At 46.8% G+C, this 24,450-nt stretch overlaps 1 protein-coding gene across 2 annotated transcripts in view; it reads right to left on the bottom strand.

Moving 5' to 3' along the window:
• SLC12A4 (solute carrier family 12 member 4) overlaps positions 1–24,220 on the bottom strand; it is a 939,289-nt gene extending 915,069 nt beyond the window's left edge. For both annotated transcript variants that reach the window (XM_063945258.1, XM_063945259.1), the window contains exon 1: positions 23,976–24,220. In XM_063945258.1, coding sequence (XP_063801328.1) covers positions 23,976–24,111 — 136 coding nt within the window. In that variant the 5' untranslated portion in view covers positions 24,112–24,220. The remainder of the gene's footprint in view (positions 1–23,975) is intronic.
• Positions 24,221–24,450: the final 230 nt, after the last annotated feature.

Genomic DNA, 24,450 nt, shown 5'->3' with positions numbered 1-24,450 from the left:
CTGCAGGTAAAGCACATCTTGTTTGTTTCACTTTAAATCCATTGTGGTGGTGTATGGAGCCCAAAATATGAGAATTATTTAGACGTCCCAATATTTATGGACCTGACTGTATGTCTCAATGTAAAACACCTTATAGATTTAATATAAAGATGTCCAGAACCTTCTTTGTAAAGCTATTCAGTAACATGCAGTACTGGCCTCTTTTATTTCTTATATCATGTCAGGCTTGGTCTGATTTGTGGATCCGGACTAGGTGTTTCCATAGAAGTGGAGCGTGCAAGTTTGAGTAGAGAACTAGGCGGCTTAATGTAATTACTTGATGGTGGGATGTAGAACAAGAACAGCTAAACAGGAATACTGAATCAAGACCAGCGACTTAGAATCTGGGATGCAGAGCAGTACCAGCTATGCAGGTGTGCCGGGTTTACAACCAGCTTCTCAAACTCCGATGCTGGAATGCGGAGCAGTACCAGCAATATGGGATTGCTGGGTTATGTCCAGCTACTTAGACTTTGATACCGGAATGCGTAGTAGGACCAGCTATGCAGGAATGTCGGGATGGGGAGAAGTACCGGCTACTTAGACATTGGTGCTGGAATGTGGAGCAGAACCAGCTATGCAGGGTTACTGGGATAATGCAATACCAGATAAGCAGGAGCACTGGAATATTACAGTACCAGTTATGCAGAGTTACTGGGATTATGCAGCTCCAGATAAGGAGCAGCACTGGGATATTGCAGTACCAGCTGTGCAGAATTACTGTGATTATGCAATTCCAGATAAGCAGGATTTCTGGAGGGAGTCAGTGAGTACTGCGACAGGCGCAAAGTATTCAACAGCTACTGGCTGTTCTCCAGTGATGCAACTAACTTCCTACCTACTCCATTGGTGTTCCTGCAGTAACATGACATGAACTAAAATGGCGACCAGTGCCTAGAATGGTGGGAACTTAGTGGGGTACATGCTGGGGAGCATGAGGTGCAGCGATGGCAGTGACAGCATCACAGTACTGTACACAGGAGAGCTGTCATTACCTCTGCAAACAAGCACACAAGTAGTAACCAGCTAGTCTGATCATTGCTGCAATCTGGAGTCTACACATGTGCAAAATCAACCTGGGGAAAGTGCTGCAGCAGTAACACAGTCTTGAGCTGTGTACACACAATGCAATATTTATTTAGCTTTCTATTATACAGTCAAAATCGTAAGAAAATATAGTGCGTATCGCACCATGGAGGTAATTCAGAGTTGATTGCAGCAGAAAATTTGTTAGCAGTTGTGCAAAACCATGGCCCTCATTACGAATTGTTCGCTCGCTAGCTGCTTTTAGCAGCATTGCACACGCTAGGCCACCGCCTACTGGGAGTGTATCTTATCTTAGCAGAATAGCGAACGAAAGAGTAGCAGTTCTACTATTAAATATTTCCCTGCAGTTTCTGAGTAGCTCCAGACCTACTCCTAGATTGCGATCAGCTCAGTCCGTTTAGTTCCTGGTTTGACGTCACAAACACGCCCTGCGTTTGGCCAGTCACGCCCCCGTTTCTGCAGACACTCCCGCATTTTTCCCTGACACGCCTGCGTTTTTAGCACACTCACAGAAAACGCTCAGTTACCACCCAGAAACGCCCCTTTCCTGTCAATCATTCACCGATGAGCAGTGCGAATGAAAAGCGCCGCAGGATCCACAGCAAATCTACTAAGTTTTTAGTTAAATAACTAAACTCATGCGTCCTGCGTGCCTTAGCAACAAATCGCAGCATAGCGAAAATCGGCAATGAGCGAACAACTCGGTATGACCCCCCCATGTGCACTGCAGGTGAGGCAGATAATAAGAATTTACTTACCGATAATTCTATTTCTCATAGTCCGTAGTGGATGCTGGGGACTCCGAAAGGACCATGGGGAATAGCGGCTCCGCAGGAGACTGGGCACAAAGTAAAAGCTTTAGGACTAGCTGGTGTGCACTGGCTCCTCCCCCTATGACCCTCCTCCAAGCCTCAGTTAGGATACTGTGCCCGGACGAGCGTACACAATAAGGGCTGTAACACACACTCCGGTTTTTCCCGGATGGCAAAAAGCCGGACAAACTTTGTCCGGCTTTTTGCCATCCGGGAGAAACCGGCAGTGTCTGTCACACAGGACGGCTTTTAGCCGTGTGTGATGCTGTGCGCATGCGCAGCATCATACACGGCTACAGTAAAAACCGTTGTGTGTGAAAGCTCCCCTTCACACACACGGTTTACTGGCTCCAAAGACGGCCCGGCGGCCGGACCTTCCAGTGGTGAGACCCGGCTGCAACCCGGCAGCCGGGCTGGGGCCGTGCAGTGTGAAGGCACCCTAGCCCTCACACTGTTAACTACAATGCCGGCACGGGAAAAAACCGTCCGGCTTTTTCCCGGCCGGCAAAAACCGTGTAGTGTGTTTCAGCCCTAAGGAAGGATTTTGAATCCCGGGTAAGACTCATACCAGCCACACCAATCACACCGTACAACTTGTGATCTGAACCCAGTTAACAGCATGATAACAGAAGGAGCCTCTGAAAAGATGGCTCACAACAACAATAACCCGATTTTTGTAACAATAACTATGTACAAGTAATGCAGACAATCCGCACTTGGGATGGGCGCCCAGCATCCACTACGGACTATGAGAAATAGAATTATCGGTAAGTAAATTCTTATTTTCTCTAACGTCCTAGTGGATGCTGGGGACTCCGAAAGGACCATGGGGATTATACCAAAGCTCCCAAACGGGCGGGAGAGTGCGGATGACTCTGCAGCACCGAATGAGGGAACTCCAGGTCCTCCTCAGCCAGGGTATCAAATTTGTAGAATTTAGCAAACGTGTTTGCCCCTGACCAAGTAGCTGCTCGGCAAAGTTGTAAAGCCGAGACCCCTCGGGCAGCCGCCCAAGATGAGCCCACTTTCCGTGTGGAATGGGCTTTTACAGATTTTGGCTGTGGCAGGCCTGCCACAGAATGTGCAAGCTGAATTGTACTACAAATCCAACGAGCAATCGTCTGCTTAGAAGCAGGAGCACCCAGCTTGTTGGGTGCATACAGGATAAACAGCGAGTCAGATTTTCTGACTCCAGCCGTCCTGGAAACATATATTTTCAGGGCCCTGACTACGTCCAGACACTTGGAATCCTCCAAGTCCCTAGTAGCCGCAGGCACCACAATAGGTTGGTTTAAATGAAATGCTGAAACCACCTTAGGGAGAAATTGAGGACGAGTCCTCAATTCTGCCCTGTCCGTATGAAAAATTAGGTAAGGGCTTTTATAGGATAAAGCCGCCAATTCTGATACACGCCTGGCTGAAGCCAGGGCTAACAGCATTACCACTTTCCATGTGAGATATTTCAAGTCCACAGTGGTGAGTGGTTCAAACCAATGTGATTTTAGGAATCCCAACACTACATTGAGATCCCAAGGTGCCACTGGAGGCACAAAAGGAGGCTGTATATGCAGTACTCCCTTGACAAACGTCTGAACTTCAGGAACAGAAGCTAGTTCTTTTTGGAAGAATATCGACAGGGCCGAAATTTGAACCTTAATGGACCCTAATTTGAGGCCCATAGACAGTCCTGTTTGCAGGAAATGCAGGAATCGACCCAGTTGAAATTCCTCTGTAGGGGCCTTCCTGGCCTCGCACCACGCAACATATTTACGCCAAATACGGTGATAATGTTGTACGGTTACATCCTTCCTGGCTTTGATCAGGGTAGGGATGACTTCATCCGGAATGCCTTTTTCCTTCAGGATCCGGCGTTCAACCGCCATGCCGTCAAACGCAGCCGCGGTAAGTCTTGGAACAGACATGGTCCCTGCTGGAGCAGGTCCTGTCTTAGAGGTAGAGGCCACGGGTCTTCCGTGAGCATCTCTTGAATTTCCGGGTACCAAGTCCTTCTTGGCCAAACCGGAGCCACGAGTATAGTCTTTACTCCTCTCCTTCTTATGATTCTCAGTACTTTTGGTATGAGAGGAAGAGGAGGGAACACATACACTGACCGGTACACCCACGGTGTTACCAGAGCGTCCACAGCTACTGCCTGAGGGTCCCTTGACCTGGAGCAATATCTGTCCAGTTTTTTGTTGAGGCGAGACGCCATCATGTCCACCTTTGGTTTTTCCCAACGGTTTACAATCATGTGGAAGACTTCTGGGTGAAGTCCCCACTCCCCCGGGTGAAGATCGTGTCTGCTGAGGAAGTCTGCTTCCCAGTTGTCCACTCCCGGAATGAACACTGCTGACAGTGCTATCACATGATTTTCCGCCCAGCGAAGAATCCTTGCCACTTCCGTCATTGCCCTCCTGCTTCTTGTGCCGCCCTGTCTGTTTACGTGGGCGACTGCCGTGATGTTGTCCGACTGGATCAATACTGGCTGACCCTGAAGCAGAGGCCTTGCCTGACTTAGGGCATTGTAAATGGCCCTTAGTTCCAGGATATTTATGTGAAGTGACGTTTCCATGCTTGACCACAAGCCCTGGAAATTTTTTCCCTGTGTGACTGCTCCCCAGCCTCTCAGGCTGGCATCCGTGGTCACCAGGACCCAATCCTGAATGCCGAATCTGCGGCCCTCTAGGAGATGAGCACTCTGTAACCACCACAGGAGAGACACCCTTGTCCTTGGAGACAGGGTTATCCGCTGATGCATTTGAAGATGCGATCCGGACCATTTGTCTAGCAGATCCAACTGAAAAGTTCTTGCGTGGAATCTGCCGAATGGAATCGCTTCGTAAGAAGCCACCATCTTTCCCAGGACCCTTGTGCACTGATGCACTGACACCTGGCCTGGTCTTAGGAGTTTCCTGACTAGGTCGGATAACTCCCTGGCTTTCTCTTCCGGAAGAAACACCTTTTTCTGTGTCCAGAATCATCCCTAGGAACAGCAGACGTGTCGTCGGAATCAGCTGCGATTTTGGAATATTTAGAATCCATCCGTGCTGTCGTAGTACTATTTGAGATAGTGCTACTCCGACCTCTAACTGTTCTCTGGACCTTGCCCTTATCAGGAGATCGTCCAAGTAAGGGATAATTAAGACGCCTTTTCTTCGAAGAATCATCATCATTTCGGCCATTACCTTGGTAAAGACCCGGGGTGCCGTGGACAATCCAAACGGCAGCGTCTGAAACTGATAGTGACAGTTCTGTACCACAAACCTGAGGTACCCTTGGTGAGAAGGGCAAATTGGGACATGGAGGTAAGCATCCTTGATGTCCAGAGACACCATGTAGTCCCCTTCTTCCAGGTTCGCTATCACTGCTCTGAGTGACTCCATCTTGAACTTGAACCTTTTTATGTAAGTGTTCAAGGCTTTCAGATTTAAAATGGGTCTCACCGAGCCGTCCGGCTTCGGTACCACAAACAGCGTGGAGTAATACCCCTTTCCCTGTTGTAGGAGGGGTACCTTGATTATCACTTGCTGGGAATACAGCTTGTGAATGGCTTCCAATACCGCCTCCCTGTCGGGGGTAGACGTTGGTAAAGCAGACTTCAGGAACCGGCGAGGGGGAGACGTCTCGAATTCCAATTTGTACCCCTGAGATACTACCTGCAGGATCCAGGGGTCCACTTGCGAGTGAGCCCACTGCGCGCTGAAAATCTTGAGACGGGCCCCCACCGTGCCTGAGTCCGCTTGTAAGGCCCCAGCGTCATGCTGAGGACTTGGCAGAAGCGGGGGAGGGCTTCTGTTCGTGGGAAGAAGCTGTCTGTTGCAGTCTTTTTCCCCTTCCTCTGCCCCGGGGCAGATATGAGTGGCCTTTTGCCCGCTTGCCCTTATGGGGACGAAAGGACTGAGCCTGAAAAGACGGTATCTTTTTCTGCTGCGAGGTGACTTGGGGTAAAAAGGTGGATTTCCCAGCCGTTGCCGTGGCCACCAGGTCCGATAGACCGCCCCCAAATAACTCCTCCCCTTTATACGGCAATACTTCCATATGCCGTTTGGAATCCGCATCCCCTGACCACTGTCGCGTCCATAATCCTCTTCTGGCAGAAATGGACATCGCACTTACTCTTGATGCCAGAGTGCAAATGTCTCTCTGTGCATCTCGCATATATAGGAATGCATCCTTTAAATGCTCTATAGTCAATAATATATTGTCCCTGTCCAGGGTATCAATATTTTCAGTCAGGGAATCCGACCAAGCCACCCCAGCACTGCACATCCACGCTGAGGCGATTGCTGGTCGTAGTATAATACCAGTATGTGTGTATATACTCTTAAGGATATTTTCCAGCTTTCTATCAGCTGGTTCCTTTAGGGCGGCCGTATCAGGAGACGGTAACGCCACTTGTTTTGATAAGCGTGTGAGCGCCTTATCCACTCTAGGGGGTGTTTCCCAACACGCCCTAACCTCTGGCGGGAAAGGGTATAATGCCAATAATTTTTTAGAAATTAGCAGTTTCTTATCGGGGGAAACCCACGCTTCATCACACACCTCATTCAATTCATCTGATTCGGGAAAAACTACGGGTAGTTTTTTCACACCCCACATAATACCCTTTTTTGTGGTACTTGTAGTATCAGAAATGTTCAAAACCTCCTTCATTGCCGTGATCATGTAACGTGTGGCCCTACTGGAAAATACGTTTGTTTCCTCACCGTCGACACTGGAGTCAGTGTCCGTGTCAGTGTCTGTATCGACCTGAGGTAACGGGCGTTTTATAGCCCCTGACGGTGTTTGAGACGCCTGTACAGGTATCAACTAATTTGCCGGCTGTCTCATGTCGTCAACAGTCTTTTGTAAAGTGCCGACACTATCACGTAATTCTTTCCATAAGACCATCCAGTCAGGTGTCGACTCCCTAGGGGGTGACATCACTAACACAGGCAATTGCTCCGCCTCCACACCATTTTCCTCCTCATACATGTCGACACAGCGTACCGACACACAGCACACACACAGGGAATGCTCTGATAGAGGACAGGACCCCACTAGCCCTTTGGGGAGACAGAGGGAGAGTTTGCCAGCACACACCAGAGCGCTAGCTATATATTATATATATATATATGGATAACCTTATATAAGTGTTTTTCCCTAATATAGCTGCTGTATATATTAATATGCCAATTTAGTGCCCCCCCTCTCTTGTTTTACCCTGTTTCTGTTGTCAGGACTGCAGGGGAGAGTCAGGGAGCCTTCCTCCAACGGAGCTGTGAGGAAAAAAATGGCGCTTGTGTGCTGAGGAGATAGGCCCCGCCCCTTTTTCGGCGGCCTTTCTCCCGCTTTTTTGTGAAAAACTGGCAGGGGTTAAATACATCCATATAGCCCAGGAGCTATATGTGATGTATTTTTAGCCATTTAAGGTATTTTCATTGCGTCCCAGGGCGCCCCCCCCCCAGCGCCCTGCACCCTCAGTGACCGGAGTGTGAAGTGTGCTGAGAGCAATGGCGCACAGCTGCGGTGCTGTGCTCTACCTTATTGAAGACAGGACGTCTTCTGCCGCCGATTTTCCGGACCTCTTCACTCTTCTGGCTCTGTAAGGGGGCCGGCGGCGCGGCTCCGGGACCCATCCATGGCTGGGCCTGTGATCGTCCCTCTGGAGCTAATGTCCAGTAGCCTAAGAAGCCCAATCCACTCTGCACGCAGGTGAGTTCGCTTCTTCTCCCCTTAGTCCCTCGATGCAGTGAGCCTGTTGCCAGCAGGTCTCACTGAAAATAAAAAAACCTATTTAAACTTTTACTCTAAGCAGCTCAGGAGAGCCACCTAGATTGCACCCTTCTCGTTCGGGCACAAAATCTTAACTGAGGCTTGGAGGAGGGTCATAGGGGGAGGAGCCAGTGCACACCAGCTAGTCCTAAAGCTTTTACTTTGTGCCCAGTCTCCTGCGGAGCCGCTATTCCCCATGGTCCTTTCGGAGTCCCCAGCATCCACTAGGACGTTAGAGAAATAACATTTGCAGAGAGAGTTAGATTTGGGTGGGTTATTTTTTTTTTCTGTGCAGGGCAAATACTGGCTGCTTTATTTTTACACTGCAATTTAGATTTCAGTTTGAACTCACCCCACCCAAATATAACTCTCTCTGCACATGTTATATCTGCCCCCCTGCAGTGCAAATGATTTTGCCCAACTGCTAACAAATTTGCTGCTGCGATCACCTCTGAATTAGGCCCTGTGTGTTTAGTCCTTGCGATGCCGATGTACGGTCCCGCGTGATCAGCATTGCAAGGAAAAATAGACCGTGCAGACACCCCAACATTGACTATATCGGCCAGCCCCGTCGCATAGTCAATGTCGGGCTGTACGGCGCATTGCGCCGTGTGTACATAGCATTACATTAAAGGTATAGTAGCTTGGAAGCTGAAGTCTGCATGGAGCTTAAAGCAAGACTGAAAGAAATCCTGAAAACACTGCAGGACAAGAGGTAAGACACAAGGGATCACAAATACCCCATTTCCACTGCAACCTGGGAAATTGCCGGATCAACCTGGCAATTTACGTTTACACTGACCAAAATCCCTGGTTTTGCACATTCACGTGCAAAAACCTGGGATTTTGAAGTCAGTGAAAATAGTCCGAAGAGGATGCTGGGGTCCACATTAGTACCATGGGGTATAGACGGGTCCACCAGGAGCCACTGGCACTTTAAAAGTTTGAGAGTGTGGGTTGGCTCCTCCCTCTATGCCCCGCCTACCAGATTCAGTTTAGAAACTGTGCCCGAGGAGACAACATACTTCAAGAGAAGGATTATACACAGATAGTGGTGAGATTCATACCAGCTCACACATACAAGGCACGTCAAGCCAACTAAGCTTGAACACTCAGCAACAGCTGAAACATTACTTACAAAGTAACAATGCAGTACTCAACTAAACAAAGTGTTACTGAACCAAATAACATTTGCAGGAAAACTAAGCGCTGGACGGGCGCCCAGCATCCTCTACGGACGAGAAAAGGATTTACCGGTAGGTACCAAAATCCTATTTTCTCTTACGTCCTAGAGGATGCTGGGGTCCACATTAGTACCATGGGGATGTACCAAAGCTCCCAAAACAGGAGGGAGAGCGCGGAGGCTCCTGCAGAACTGATTGGCCTCTGATGATCTGAAGTTCAGTCAAAGTATCGAACTTGTAAAACTTTGCAAACGTATTCGACACAGACCAAGTTGCAAAGGCAATAGTAAAGTGGTCAGCTACCTTACTTGAGGATTTGGATACTATGGATAGGGATGAGGTTGCTTTGTATTTACGCAACATACATGATTCTGCAGGTTTTATGGTAGAATCCATGAAAGACCTGGGTTCCATGGCTGCGGGAATTTCTTCCATGTCTGTTTCAGCTCGTCGGGGACTGTGGCTGCGCCAGTGGTCGGCCGACGCGGAATGCAGAAGGAGTGTGTAGTCCCTACACTATACAGGTCAGGCTCTCTTTGGGGTAGCTCTAGACGCGTGGATATCCACCGCTACAGTGGGTAAGTCTCCGTTTCTTCCCTCAGCAGCACCTGCTCCGAAGAAATCTCTCTCTTCATCTGCACCGCAGTCCTTTCGGCCTAACAAGCCCAGAACATCCAATACCTTCTTTAGGGTAGGTCGGGTTAAGTCCAAGAAACCTGCCGCTGCAGGTTCCCAGGAACAAAAGCCTACAGTACTTCGGGTACGCCAAAGTCCTCCGCATGACTGTGGACTGCACGCCCCGGTGGTGGGGCCAGTGGGAGAGAGACTCAGACACTTCAGTCATGTCTGGGTATTGTCCGGACTGGATCCCTGGGTTATAGATATTGTGTCTCAGGGATACAGGCTGGAATTTCGAAGTCTCCCTCCTCATCGCTTTTTCAAGTCAGGCTTACCAACTCTGTTGGAGGACAGCACGGTACTACAAGAAGCTGTCAAAAGCTGGTGGAGGCACAGGTCATTGTGTCAGTGCCACCTCACATGCTGACCAAAGGTTACTATTCGAACCTTTCCGTGGCACCGAAGCCGGATGGTTCGGTCAGGCCCATTCTGAACCTAAAATCATTGAACCCCTTTCTAAAGGAGTTCGAGTTCAAGATGGAGTCTCTCAGGGCGGTGATATCAGGTCTGGAAGAGGGGGGTTTCCTGGTATCACTGGATATCAAGGATGCATACCTCCACATTCCGATCTGGCTGCCGCATCAGGCTTATCTCCGCTTCGCATTGCTGGACTGCCATTTCCAGTTCCAGGCCCTGCCATTTGGCCTCTCCACAGTACCGAGGGTGTTTATGTTTTTGTTTCATATACACCTTATAAACACAGACTGAAAATCTTATAATACAATATTTTTAATAACTTTGTGAATTAAACAAAGTTTGTGTACATTGAGCCATCAGAAAACAAAGGTTTCACTATCTCACTCTCACTTAAAAAATTCCGTATTTCGGAATATTTGGATATGGGATACTCAACCTGTATTAAAGGATTCACTGTAAATGTACATGGTAGAAAAAAAAACAGAAACAAGTCCTCTTTATTACAATTTTATGATAACTACCTTTTATTAAATATTAACCTTTTGTTTTGCTGCTAAAATACATATTGCTTCTTTTAGGGCCGAATTCAATTAGCCACAAACCGCAAATTTAACACGAATTTCACCAACTCTGAGCAGGTGATAAACTTGTGGAAGATCCTTGTTTACAGTCCCCTAAGGTTACCTAAATTTATACTTATTATATCCATTTTTATGTATGCCAAATTAATGAAAGCACTTATTTTGCCAAAAAAAAATAGCTTTCAATCATTTTTATACATAAAAAAATGTTTCATACTGTATAACAGCCATTTGACCCAATTTAAGAACCAGAAATACTTTTATTTTAACAAATAATAAACTTCTCTACAGTTATCCGATGTTAGCTTAGCTTTTTATTTCTTTTTACTTATTTTTTGGGGGAGGGGTGTTTGCATGCTAATTTTAAAAAAAATCACTTTCGCACCAGTTTTTGCGGTAATCCCATTTTCGCAATTTTGTAATTGAATAAGCATTTTGCGGGAGCGTGCATGCAGTGTTTTCCCGCCAAAAAATATGTGAATGCAGCATGAATGGCAATCACAGTAAATTACAGTGATTTCGCTGTTAATTGAAATTGCAAATCAATATTTTATTTTTGCACGGATGTACAAAACTATGGGCCTAATTCAGATCTGATCGCAGCAGCAAATTTGTTAGCTAATGGGCAAAACCATGTGTACTGCAGGGGGGGGGGGGGGGTAAATATAACGTGCAGATTTGGGTGGGGTGTGTTCAAACTGAATTCTAAATTGCAGAGTAAAAATAAATCAGAAAGCATTTAACCTGCACAGAAACAAAATAACCCACCCAAACCTAACTCTCTCTGCACGTTATATCTGTCTGTCCCCCCCCCCAGAGCACATGGTTTTGCCAATTAGCTAACAAATTTGCTGCCGCGATCAAATCTGAATTACCCCCTATATACATTTATTTAGCCAACCCACCCATTTCCCTCAGTCAGAGTATACAAAACTGTGCAATCCCACAGATGCCATTATTTTGCACCACAAATCCATGCAGGCAAGTAAATCATACTTGCCTACTTTTGAAAAAGCATTTCAGGCAGATGTTAAAGTAACACCTATCAGTGCGGACGTGTACTGCTACATCTGAGAGGCGTGTCATAAAAATAACTTACATTCATATGTAAATGAGCCCCAAAGTTAGTAAGATCTACTTGTTGAAGAAAACAGGATTTTAATACCTACCGGTAAATCCTTTTCTCCTAGTCCGTAGAGGATGCTGGGGTCCACTAAAGTACCATGGGGTATAGACGGTTCCGCAGGAGCCATGGGCACTTTAAGACTTGTTCAGAGTGTGAACTGGCTCCTCCCTCTATGCCCCTCCTCCAGACCTCAGTATAGGAATTGTGCCCAGGGAGACGGACATTTCGAGGAAAGGATTTACTTTTAAGTTAATGGTGAGATTCCTACCAGTTCACACTTCAACCATGCCGCACAACATGGCATTCAACAAAACACATGCCAACGGGCATGAACATTACAGCAACGTGCTGAAAATAGGATTTTAATACCTACCGGTAAATCCTTTTCTCCTAGTCCGTAGAGGATGCTGGGATCACATTCAGAAACATGGGGTATAGACGGGATCCGCAGGAGACATGGGCACTTTAAGACTTTCAAAGGGTGTGAACTGGCTCCTCCCTCTATGCCCCTCCTCCAGACTCCAGTTATAGGAACTGTGCCCAGGGAGACGGACATTTAGAGGAAAGGATTTATTGTTAAACCACGGTGAGCATCTTACCAGCTCACACCTCAAGTATGCAGCAGAACGTGGCATTCAACAGAATACAAGCCAACGGCATGAACGACTTCAGCAACATGCTGACAAGAACCGTAACACCATATGTGTGTAACCACAAATAATAACTGCAGATACAGTACTAAGAGGAAAGGATTTACCGGTAGGTATTAAAATCCTATTTTCTCATACGTCCTAGAGGAAGATGGGGTCACATTCAGAACCATGGGATTATACCAAAGCTTTAAAACAGGCGGGAGAGTGCGAATGACTCTGCAGTCCCGAATGACCAAACCTGAGTTCATCATCGGCCAAGGTATCAAACTTGTAAAACTTAGTCAAAGTGTTCGAACCCGACCAAGTAGCTGCTCAGCAACGCTGTAACGCCGAGACCCCCCGGGCATCCGCCAAGGACGTGCTCACCTCTCTAGCCGTATACAACGCCCTGCGTCAAGCGGAGAACTTGCTTCGCGACCAACCGGTTCTGATTCAGTCAGACATCACCGAAGTGGCTCATGTAAACCGACAAGGCGGCACAAGGAAGCCACCAGAATTCTTCGCTGGGCGGAGAATCACGTAAGCGCACTGTCAGCAGTGTTCATCCCGGGAGTGGACAACTGGGAAGCAGACTTCCTCAGCAGACACGACCTCCACCCGGGAGAGGGGGGACTTCATCAGGAAGTCTTCGCACAGATTACAAGTCGGTGGGGACTGCCACAGGTGGACATGATGGCATCCCGCTTCAACAAAAAGCTAGGAGGTATTGCGCCAGGTCAAGAGACCCTTAGGCGGTAGCGGTAGACGCCCTGGTGACACCGTGGGTGTTCCAGTCGGTCTATGTATTTCCTCCTCTTCCTCTCATACCCAAGGTGCTGAGAATAATAAGAAAAAGAGGAGTGAGAACAATACTCATTGTTCCAGATTGGCCACGAAGGACTTGGTATCCAGATCTGCAAGAAATGCTCACAGAGGACCCGTGGCCTATTCCTCTAAGACAGGACTTGTTGCAACAGGGGCCCTGTCTGTTCCAAGACTTGCCGCGGCTGCGTTTGACGGCATGGCGGTTGAACGCCGGATCCTAGCAGAGAAAGGCATTCCGGATGAGGTCATTCCTACGCTGATAAAGGCTAGGAAGGACGTGACAGCTCAACATTATCACCGTATATGGCGAAAATATGTTGCTTGGTGTGAGGCCAGGAATGCCCCTACGGAGGAATTCCAGCTGGGCCGTTTCCTTCACTTCCTACAGTCAGGAGTGAATTTGGGCCTAAAATTGGGTTCCATTAAGGTCCAGATTTCGGCCCTATCCATTTTCTTTCAAAAGGAGTTGACTTCTCTACCTGAAGTTCAGACGTTTGTAAAGGGAGTGCTGCATATTCAGCCCCCTTTTGTGCCTCCAGTGGCACCTTGGGATCTTAACGTGGTGTTGAGTTTCCTGAAATCCCACTGCTTTGGACCACTCAAAACGGTGGAGTTGAAATATCTCACGTGGAAGGTGGTCATGCTATTAGCCTTGGCTTCGGCTAGGCGTGTGTCAGAGTTGGCGGCTTTGTCACCTAAAAGCCCCTATCTGGTTTTCCATGCGGATAGAGCAGAATTGCGGACCCGTCCATAATTTCTGCCGAAAGTGGTTTCATCCTTTCATATAAACCAGCCTATTGTGGTGCCTGTGGCTACTACTGACTTGGAGGATTCCGAGTTGCTTGATGTGGTCAGGGCTTTGAAGGTTTATGTAGCCAGAACGGCTAGGGTCAGGTAAACAGAGTCTTTGTTTCTCCTGTATGCTTCCAACAAGCTTGGTGCTCCTGCTAAGCAAACTATTGCTCGCTGGATCTGTAACACGATTCAGCAGGCTCATTCTGCGGCTGGATTGCCGCTGCCAAAATCAGTTAAGGCCCATTCCACTAGGAAGGTGGGCTCTTCTTGGGCGGCTGCCCGAGGGGTCTCGGCATTACAGCTTTGCCGAGCGGCTACTTGGTCAGGTTCAAACACTTTTGCGAAGTTCTACAAATTTGATACCCTGGCTGAGGAGGACCTTGTGTTTACTCAATCGGTGCTGCAGAGTCATCCGCACTCTCCCGCCCGTTTGGGAGCTTTGGTATAATCCCCATGGTCCTTACGGAGTCCCCAGCATCCACTAGGACGTTAGAGAAAATAAGATTTTACTTACCGGTAAATCTATTTCTCGTAGTCCGTAGTGGATGCTGGGCGCCCGTCCCAAGTGCGGACTTCTTCTGCAATGCTTGTATATAGTTATTGCTTCAATAAGGGTTATGTTATGGTTGCATCAGGGCTGGACTCGATGCTCTGTTGTTGTCATACTGTTGACTGGTTGTTATAAACTCATGTTATACGGTGTGATTGGTGTGGCTGGTATGAATCTTGCCCTGGATTACCAAAATCCTTTCCTTGTACTGTCAGCTCTTCTGGGCACAGTTTCTCTAACTGAGGTCTGGAGTAGGGGCATAGAGGGAGGAGCCAGAGCACACCAGAAACTAAATTCTTTCTTAAAGTGCCCATGTCTCCTGCGGAGCCCGTCTATCCCCATGGTCCTTACAGAGTCCCCAGCATCCACTACGGACTACGAGAAATAGATTTACCGGTAAGTAAAATATTATTTTTTGCATAATATTATGTATCAGCACTATGTACCAATAGCATAATGCTGGAGATTTCAAATAAATCTCCTGCAGAGGCCTAATAATACCCATTTCACATCGACAAATAACCCGATATCGACCCGGTACAATGTCGGGTCGAGGTGCAGTGTGAAAAGAGTAAGGTTCGATTTCCCAGTTCGCCTCACCTGGTATTTCAACCTGGGTTAACAAGACGGGTTTAACACGGGTTATTACCGGGCCAGATGCAGTGTGATTGGGTTACCTGGGTCGATTCATAAAAACAGAGTTTGACGGCAGATAAGAACCACTTGGCCATCTAGTCTGTCCCTTCAACCCGAGACCCGTTCACACTATAGATGAAGCGGCACTATCAGTTATAGACCAGTTAGTATTACATCTATAGTGGGAAAAGCATTAGAAAGCATTATAAGGGATAGTGTACAGCAGATCCTTGAAGCCAAAAAGATTATTATTAGGAACCAACATGGATTTGTGAAGGATAGATCATGTCAAACAAACTTACTAGGCTTTTATGAAACAGTTAGTGAGAACCTTGATCAGGGTAAGGTGGTGGATGTAATCTTTTTAGACTTTGCTAAAGCTTTTGACACAATGCCACACATGAGACTTATCTATAAGTTACAAGAACTGGGGCTAGGGAACACAATATACACTTGGGTTAGTAATTGATTAGATAATAGGGAGCAGCGCGTTGTGGTAAATGGAACTTGTTCAAATTGGACTGAAGTACTAAGTGGTGTGCCACAAGGATCTGTACTTGGACCACTATTGTTCAACATTTTCATTATTGATCTAACAGAAGGTCTAGAGAGCATGGTGTCAATTTTTGCAGACGATACCAAACTATGTAAGGTTATAAATTTAGTGGGAGATGCTGAGTCCCTCCAGAACGATCTATTTAAACTGGAATCACGGGAAGCAAAATGGAGAATGAGTATCAATACAGACAAGTGCAAGGTAATGCACTTTGGTAGCAAGAACAAAAATAACACCTACATACTAAATGGGGTGGTGTTAGGGGACTCTGTACTGGAAAAAGACTTAGGTGTTCAAATAGATAACAAACTTAGTAGCAGCACCCAATGTAGGATAGCAGCAAAAAAGGCAAACAAGGTACTAGCATGCATAAAGAGGGGTATTGATGCAAGGGATGAGAGTGTTATACTCCCACTATATAAAGCCCTAGTGAGGCCCCATCTGGAAACCTGCGCACAATTTTGGGCACCTTACTACAAAAAGGATATCCTGGAACTAGAAAAGGCTCAGAGGCGGGCAACCAAACTAATTAAGGGGATGGAGACGCTGGAATACCAGGGAAGACTTGCAAGGCTTGACATGTTCACACTGGAATAGAGGAGATTAAGAGGGGACATGATCAACATTTATAAATATTTAAGGGGACAATACACTGAGTTTGCAGGGATCTGTTTTTGTTAAGATCAACACAGAAGACATGTGGACACCCACTTAGGTTAGAGGAGAGGAGATTCCGCAAACAGAGGCGAAAAGGTTTTTTCACAGTAAGGACAATACGAGTTTGGAATTCCCTGCCTGAGAGTGTAGTAATGGCAGACTCAGTAAATACTTTTAAGAATAGGCTAGATAAATTCCTAATGGATAAGGATATACAGGGTTATAGAGGATATTTCACGTACTATAGTTATAATAAAATTAGGAAATACAACACAACGGCCGACTTTATCAAACAGATAAAACTAGTCCTGAAAATAATACAGAGTAGGAGAACACAAATAGGTTGAACTCGAAGGACAAATTGTCTTTTTTCAACCTCAAACTATGTAACTTGTAGATGATCTGATCTCCAGGCGCCACCTCCGCTGCGACCTGATGTCGTAAGCGCCGCTACTTCCCCCACCCGTGATGGCAACCCAACCCAGGTCAGGAAGCCAATGAGAAAGGGTCCAATGTCGGGTCGCAACCGGGAAGGACTCGTTTCCAAATCCTGACTGCGACCCAGCACTGCAATCTGAAAGCGATATTAGTGATGCAGATCACAGTCCCCATTTAGATCTACGGGGACTACAATTTGGCCACTCTGTACCAAACTATAAAAAGCTTCACTTTTCAGAGTTTGGTCCCGCTAGTTTATGCTATTTTCAAGTGGGAGTAAATCACTTTAGGTCTATGGAGGCATTGTCACAGGAGAGGGCTCTTCTAATCCCTCTCCTTCAGCCTCCATCTGGCTCCTGAATCTGACACTATAGGGGGTGTCCTATTAGCCCAATGGTCATTACCGGGCAATCCAATTATAGACCCTCTGTTTTTGGGCCGAAAAATTTCCAATTTTCTACTGAAAACACATGCATAAGTTCCCGGACCAATGTGTTAATGCGACTCCCAATAAGTGCTAGGTATTGGGGCTAATTAGATAGGCCACGGAGAAACCATTAGCCATAAAAAAACAATGTGGCTATTTGGATACTGCCCTATGGGTGTGCAGTATCAGATTCCCCCAGAGAAGTCTTTCACAAATAAGAAAGACTCCTCCAAATTACCAGGGATGTAACACGTAACGACAGCATCTATAGTTACCACTGTCACTGTGAGCTCATTTTAATACATAATGGGGATAAACATGTAAAAAATAATTATCCCTGCTGTGAAAGAATTGTGGCACTTCCTCGATTCTTTGTACATAGGCCCCTATCTAAGAACAATATCTTGTATGCTGCAAAAATTTTGTGGTGCCTTATATAGATAATAACAGTGAGGCTGACGCAGATTTGTTAGTAAATAAATCAGTATATTAAAAAAAAAAAAAAAAAAAACAGTAGTATACATTTTTCAGTCGTACACATTTTGAGATGCCCATGTCTCAGAATGATTGTATATGTATTTGCATTCATTTTCTCCAACAGTCTAAAAACGGAACTGGGTAGCGTTTCAGATAACAGGGGTCTCGCCCCCATTTTCTTGGGTTGCATACCTCCCAACATGACCCTCTCCAGGAGGGACACAATGCTCTGCTTCTGGACTTTTCTCTTAATGTATGATTGCCAGTACCTGTGTTGAATAGGTTAATGGATAAGAAAGGTGTTTCGGCACAAGTGATGGCAATCATACATTAAGAGAAAAGTCCAGAAGCAGAGCATTTTGTCCCTCCTGGAGAGGGTCATGTTGGGAGGTATGGGGTTGGCAAACCGAACGTCTGACTTCTGATGCACAATTCCTGTCCCCAGCAGCATGAACTGCCCGGCCATCTTGAGAAACCTAAATGGGTTACTTGTATGGCCGTTGTTCATGCAAGTGATCTGATGCTGTGTCTTTGGTGTAGCAGCAGATCACATGAGCAGCATGAAGGAGGTTCTATTTTGCAGCTCGTGTACAGAAGCTCTAAAAATGCAGCTCCTGTACAAACTGCGTACATCTCTAAATCAGGCCCTGAATTTAAAAATCACTAACTGGGGTAATATTTCCCAAACTCGGTCCTCAGGGCCCACTAATGGTCCAGGTTTCAAGGATGGCTACATTAAAGCTAGGTACACACAATACAATTATTGGGCTGATTTGCCAATAATTGGAAAAACTACCAAAGTTATTGTATAGTGTGTACGAACGATCGTGTCGGTGTTTCGCCGATAATTTGGGAAAATCTTGCCCACACACACACTAACAATCGACTTACCGGTCTATCGTTCCAAACCAAAAATATCTACAACAAATCTCCAGATATTGAGCAGTGTGTGTGCGTTCTCAATAATCTGCCCATATTTCCTATGTTTTCCTGTCACTATATCATCCTACTTGTGTAAACTACTATGAACAGCTTAACATTCTTCACCATGCTACATACATAGAAAAAAAAAATAGGATTTTGATTACCTACCAGTGAATCCTTTTCTCGTAGTCCGTAGAGAATGCTGGGGTCCACATTAGTACCATGGGGTATAAACTGGTCCACCAGGAGCCATTGGCACTTTAAGAGTTTGAGTGCGGGCTCGCTCCTCCCTCTATGCCCCTCCTACAAGACTCAGTTTAGAAAATGTGCCAGAGGAGACGGACATCTTCGAGAGAAGGATTATACACAGATAGTGGCGAGATTCACACCAGCTCACACATATAAGGCACATCAAGCTAACTAGCTTGAAAACTCAGCAACTGCTAAAACATTACTTACCAAGTAACAATGCAGTACATAACCAAAACAAAGTTGTACTGAACTAGATAACAATTGCAGGAAAATTAAGCGCTGGGCGAGCGCCCAGCATCCTCTATGCACTACGAGTAAAGGATTTACCAGTAAGGTAACCAAAATCCTATTTTCTATTACGTCCTAGAGGATGCTGGGGTCCACATTAGTGCCATGGGGATGTACTAAAGCTCCAGAACGGGAGGAAGAGTGCGGAGGCTCCTGCAAAACTGATTGGCCTCTGAGGACCTGAAGTTTGGTCTAAGTATCGAACTTGTAGAACTTTGCAAACGTGTTCGACCCAGACCAAGTTGCTGCCCGGCAAAGTTGTAACGCCGAGACACCCCGGGTGGCCGCCCTGGAAGACCCCCACCATACCAGTTGAGTGGGCCTTAACAGACATAGGACACGGCAATCCTGCCGTAGAAAACGCATGCTGGATAATGAACCTGATCCAGCGAGAGATAATCTGCTTAGAAGCAGGACACCCAATTTTCTTGGGATCATATAGGACAAACAGTCTGATTTTCTGTGACGAGCAGTCCTCTTCACTTAGATTTTCAGAGCCCTTACAACATCCAAGGACTATGATGAAATTGAGGAGTCCGTATCAACTGGCACCACAATAGGTTGGTTGATATGAAATGCCGACACAACCTGTACCAGGGTAGGAATAACCTTGTTCGGAATGCCCTTCCGTGCTAGAATCAGGCGTTCAACTTCCTATCCGTCAAACAAAGCCGTGGTAAGTCTTGATAGGCGAACGGCCCCTGCTGCAGCAGGTCCTCTCGAAGAGGAATAGGCCTTGGTTCAATTTGCAGAAGATCCAGAAGGTCCACGTACCAAGCCCTTCTTGGCTAATCTGGAGCAATGAGGATCGCTTGAACCCTTGTCCTCCTTATGAGCTTTAGAACTCTTGGGATAAGTGGAAGAGGTGGAAACATGTACACCGACTGGAACACCCACGGAGACACTAGGGCGTCCACTGCCACTGCTTGTGTGTCCCTCGACCTGGAACAATAACGCCAAAGCTTCTTGTTGAGACGAGAGGCCATCATGTCTATTTGGGGTACCCCCCAAAGGTCTGTTATTTCCTCGAACACCTCCGGATGGAGGCCCCACTCCCCTGGATGGAGGCGGTCTCTGCTGAGGGAGTCTGCTTTCCAGTTGTCCACTCCCGGAATGAAGATAGCGCCAACGTGTGTTTTTCTGCCCAGAGGATGACTCTTGTCACCTCTAACATTGCAGCTCTGCTCTTCGTTCCGCCCTGTCGGTTTATGTAAGCCACTGTAGATTTCTTAGAAGATCTGCCTTCTTCAGGTGGCCCTTGTATACAGCTCTTAGTTCCAGAATGTTGATCGGTAGGCCGGCTTCCAGATTTGACCACCGTCCTTGGAAGGTTTTCCCTTGAGTGACTGCACCCCAGCCCCAGAGGCTTGCATCCGTGGTCAGAAGGATCCAGTCCCGAATCCCAAACCTGTGGCCCTCCAGAAGGTGAGGTAATTGGAGCCACCAGAGGAGTGAAACCCTGGCCTTTGGCAACAGACGTATTCTCAGGTGCATGTGTAGATAAGATCCCGACCATTTGTCCAGGAGGTCCAGCTGAAAGAACAGAGCATGAAACCTCGCATACTGGAGAGCCTCGTAAGAGGACACCATCTTTCCCAGTTTTCAAATGCATTGATGAACCGACACCCGGGCTGGATTCAGGACCTCCAGGGCCACTGTTTGTATCACCAACGCTTTTTCCTATAGAAGAAACACCCTCTGCACTTCCATGTCGAGGATCATTCCCAGAAAGGACAACCTCCTGGTCGGTTCCAAATGTGATTTTGGAAGATTCAGAATCCAACCGTGGACTCCGAGTAGGTGGGTCGTGAGAACAATGGACTGCAACAGCTTCTCCTTGGACGATGCCTTTATCAGCAGATCGTCCAGATATGGAATAATGTTCACCCCCTGCTTGCGGAGGAGAAACATCATCTCCGCCATCACCTTGGTGAATACCCTCGGTGCTGTGGAGAGGCCGAATGGCAGGGCCTGGAACTGGAAATGACAGTCCAACAATGCGAAGCGGAGATAAGCCTGATGCGGCAGTCAAGTCGGAATGTGGAGGTACGTATCCTTAATATCCAGGGATACCAGGAATTCCCCCTCTTCCAGACATGATATCACCGCCCTTAGAGACTCCATTTTGAACTTGAACTCCTTCAGAAAGGGGTTTAGTGATTTTAGGTTCAGAATGGGTGTGACCGAACCATCCTGTTTCGGTACCACGAAAAGGTTCGAATAGTAACCTTTGTTTTGCATGAGATGGTACCGACACAATGACCTGTGCCTCCACCAACTTCTGGAAGGCTTCTTTGCAGGACAGTCCTGTCTGCCAGCAGAGCTGGCAAGCCTGATTTGAAAAATCGGTGAGGAGGGAGATTTTGAAATTCCAGCCTGTACCCCTGGGACACAATATCTTGTATCCAGGGGTACAGACCGGATGACACCCAGACGTGACTGAAATGCCTGAGTCTCGCTCCCACCGGCCCCACCTCCGGGGCGTGCAGTCCACTGTCATGCGGAGGACTTTGGTTTAACTGAAGTAGGTTTCTGTTCCTGGGAAACTGCAGCAGCAGGTTTCCTGCAGCCATGGAACCCAGGTCTTTGATGGATTCCACCAGAAATCCTGCCAAATCCTGAATGTGACGCAAAAACAATTCAACATCACATTTATCCATAGTATCCAAATCTTCAAGTAACGTGCCTGACCACTTTACTATAGCTTTGGCAATCCAAGCACTGGCAATAGTGGGACATAGTATTGCCCCTGAAGCCGTGTACATGGATTTGAGCGTATTAATTTTAGGATCGGACGGCTTTTTCAAGGCGGTAGATCCTGTAACAGGTAAAACCACCTTTTTTGAGAGTCTGGATACAGACGCGTCAACAATGGGTGGGTTTTCCCAGTTTTCCTATCAACCTCAGGGAAAGGAAATGCCACCTGTACCCTTTTAGGGATCTGAAATTTTTTCTCAGGGTTTTCCCAAGCCTTTTCAAAAATAGCATTTCATTCTTTTGACGCAGGGAAGGTTAGCGAGGCTTTCTTATTTTCCGTGAAATAAGCCTCCTCAACCTGCTCAGGTGGTGTATCAGCAATATTCAACACATCCCTAATGGCCTCTATCATCAGCTGCACCCATTTTGTAAGAGATGCTGCCCCCCGCAATATATCCCTGTCACCTTCCGCAGTGTCAGAATCGGTATCCGTGTCGTCTTGCATGATCTGTCCAACAGCACGTTTTTGGGAATATACAGCGGGGAGCCCTGAGGTACCAGAACTGGGCCAGACTGCCATAGAGTTCTGTAAAGCCTGAGTTGCAGATTCATTTTGTGCAACCCTATTAGAAATCATAGTTTTGATAGAGGATAACCACTCAGGCTCCCTTGCTGGTATCTGTTCTAAACCAGTGCAATCCTGATTACATGGAATGGGATCATCCTGAGAGGACATATCCTCTGCAGCATATGACACAGTGCCCCTGGACATAGCTTAATGGAGACCACAGACAATCCACACACACAAAGGAGAGGACAGACAGAGTTTCACCCCCAAGAATGGCAAGAGAGACAGAGATTGGAGCCAACCCACACAGCGCTGAATGTGCACTTTAATAGGTTACACAGTCTTTATGCAGCCCCCCCCCTTCTACAACCCCCTGGTACCATGAGTTGCTGTGGACAGCGCTGTGCAGGAAGGAAAATGGTGCAGAACGCTGCTGGGTCCGCTCTGAGGAAAAGCTCTGCCCCCAAAATGGCGCTGTCTTCCCGCTCTTCACAAGGATTATTCTGGCCTGAGGTAAATGCTGGCTGAGATCCACGGACCCCAACAGGCTTGCTGACCAGTGCAGGGTTCAGGCGCTGGCTCAGGGCGCCCCTCACTAAGTACCGCTGAGCCTCCGGAGCGCAGTTAGTACTGCGCTCCCACCCTGTTGCCGCCATCTTCACACCGGCACCCCGCTTGCTAGGAGGGTCAGTGACTCACTCGCCACTGATCTTCTGGCTCTGTAAGAGGGTGGCGGCTTGCTTGCTGGGGTGAGCGATCCCCTGTGGCGGGGAATGATCTATCCCCACAGGAGCTCAGTGTCCTGTCAGCGGAGATCCCCCCTTAGTCCCACGAAGCAGGGAGGCTGTTGCCAGCAGACTCCCTATAAAATAATAAACTCTAAAAAAACTTTTTCTAAAGAAGCTCTGTAGAGCTCCCCTAGCTGTGACCGGCTCCTACGAAAACAATTTCTAAACTCAGTCTGGTAGGAGGGGCATAGAGGGAGGAGCTAGCCCACACTCTCAAACTCTTAAAGTGCCAATGGCTCCTGGTGGACCCATCTATACCCCATGGTACTAATGTGGACCCCAGCATCCTCTAGGACGTAAGTGAAATAAAACACTATTAGGGCAAAGCATTTCGGTCATGGTGGCCCCTGCTAGCTAAGTGGAGACTGTAATACTTTTTGAACATATTATAAGACTCCCACTTGTCAATTTCAAACGCATGATCATGTTGATAAAGTAAAAATAAGAGTTTCAAGGTGGCCGACAGTGCCCTGCGTGACGTTACCAAAGTAGCTAATATAAAGCACAAAACAGACTTTATTGACATGCATCTAATCCACAGATCCAGTAAAGAGCTACTGAGTCTATATCTCCTATGAAGCATGTAGCCGTGGATTGTGCTTCGACTCCTAGAGAACATTACTTTTAGAGGCAGTCATCCCACACGTCATAATGATATACAGTACTTTCTATGACCCAAGGGTGCTTCTTTATACATGAACTAAGTCCAAAAGCTCCCACAGCCGATGATGGCAGACATTCTACCTTAAATAACTTAACGTTGTCCCTGGAAAAACATACAAGACGTCCGCGCTGCGGTTCAGCGGTTCCCACATTTTGCCACTTACCATCCGAACTAACAGTATCATACGGATCCCGCAAGTCTTGACTTGTGTGCCGATAATTCACACTGTTAAAGCCTTCCACGTAGTCATATTCCACCTTTTCTTTGTCATCTACTGGAACTACTGTAAAATGGAACATTGCTTTATACTAGTAAATGACTGCTTAAAATTCCAGTTGCCAACCAGCCAACGTAGCTTTACCGCACTTCCAAATACATTCCAAACGCATGTTCTCACTTCCTCTAAGGACATTACCATATTCCCTCACATCCCTCCCAGACCCACCCCCAAACGTCTGACAGAGCTGTGAGACAAACGGCAATATTATTATATATACTTTATGATACAAAATGGTATTGATCATTTTATAGCATTAAAGTGTAGGTGCCAGTGCTGGAGAAAAAAAATAGAAATAAATAAAATATATATATATATATATATATATATATATATATATATATATACATACATATATACA

This window comes from Pseudophryne corroboree, chromosome 11 (genome assembly GCF_028390025.1).
Source record: "Pseudophryne corroboree isolate aPseCor3 chromosome 11, aPseCor3.hap2, whole genome shotgun sequence".
Taxonomy (NCBI): Eukaryota; Metazoa; Chordata; class Amphibia; order Anura; family Myobatrachidae; genus Pseudophryne; species Pseudophryne corroboree.
Note: the sequence above shows the minus strand (reverse complement) of the source record. Positions and strands in the feature narration are given on the sequence as shown.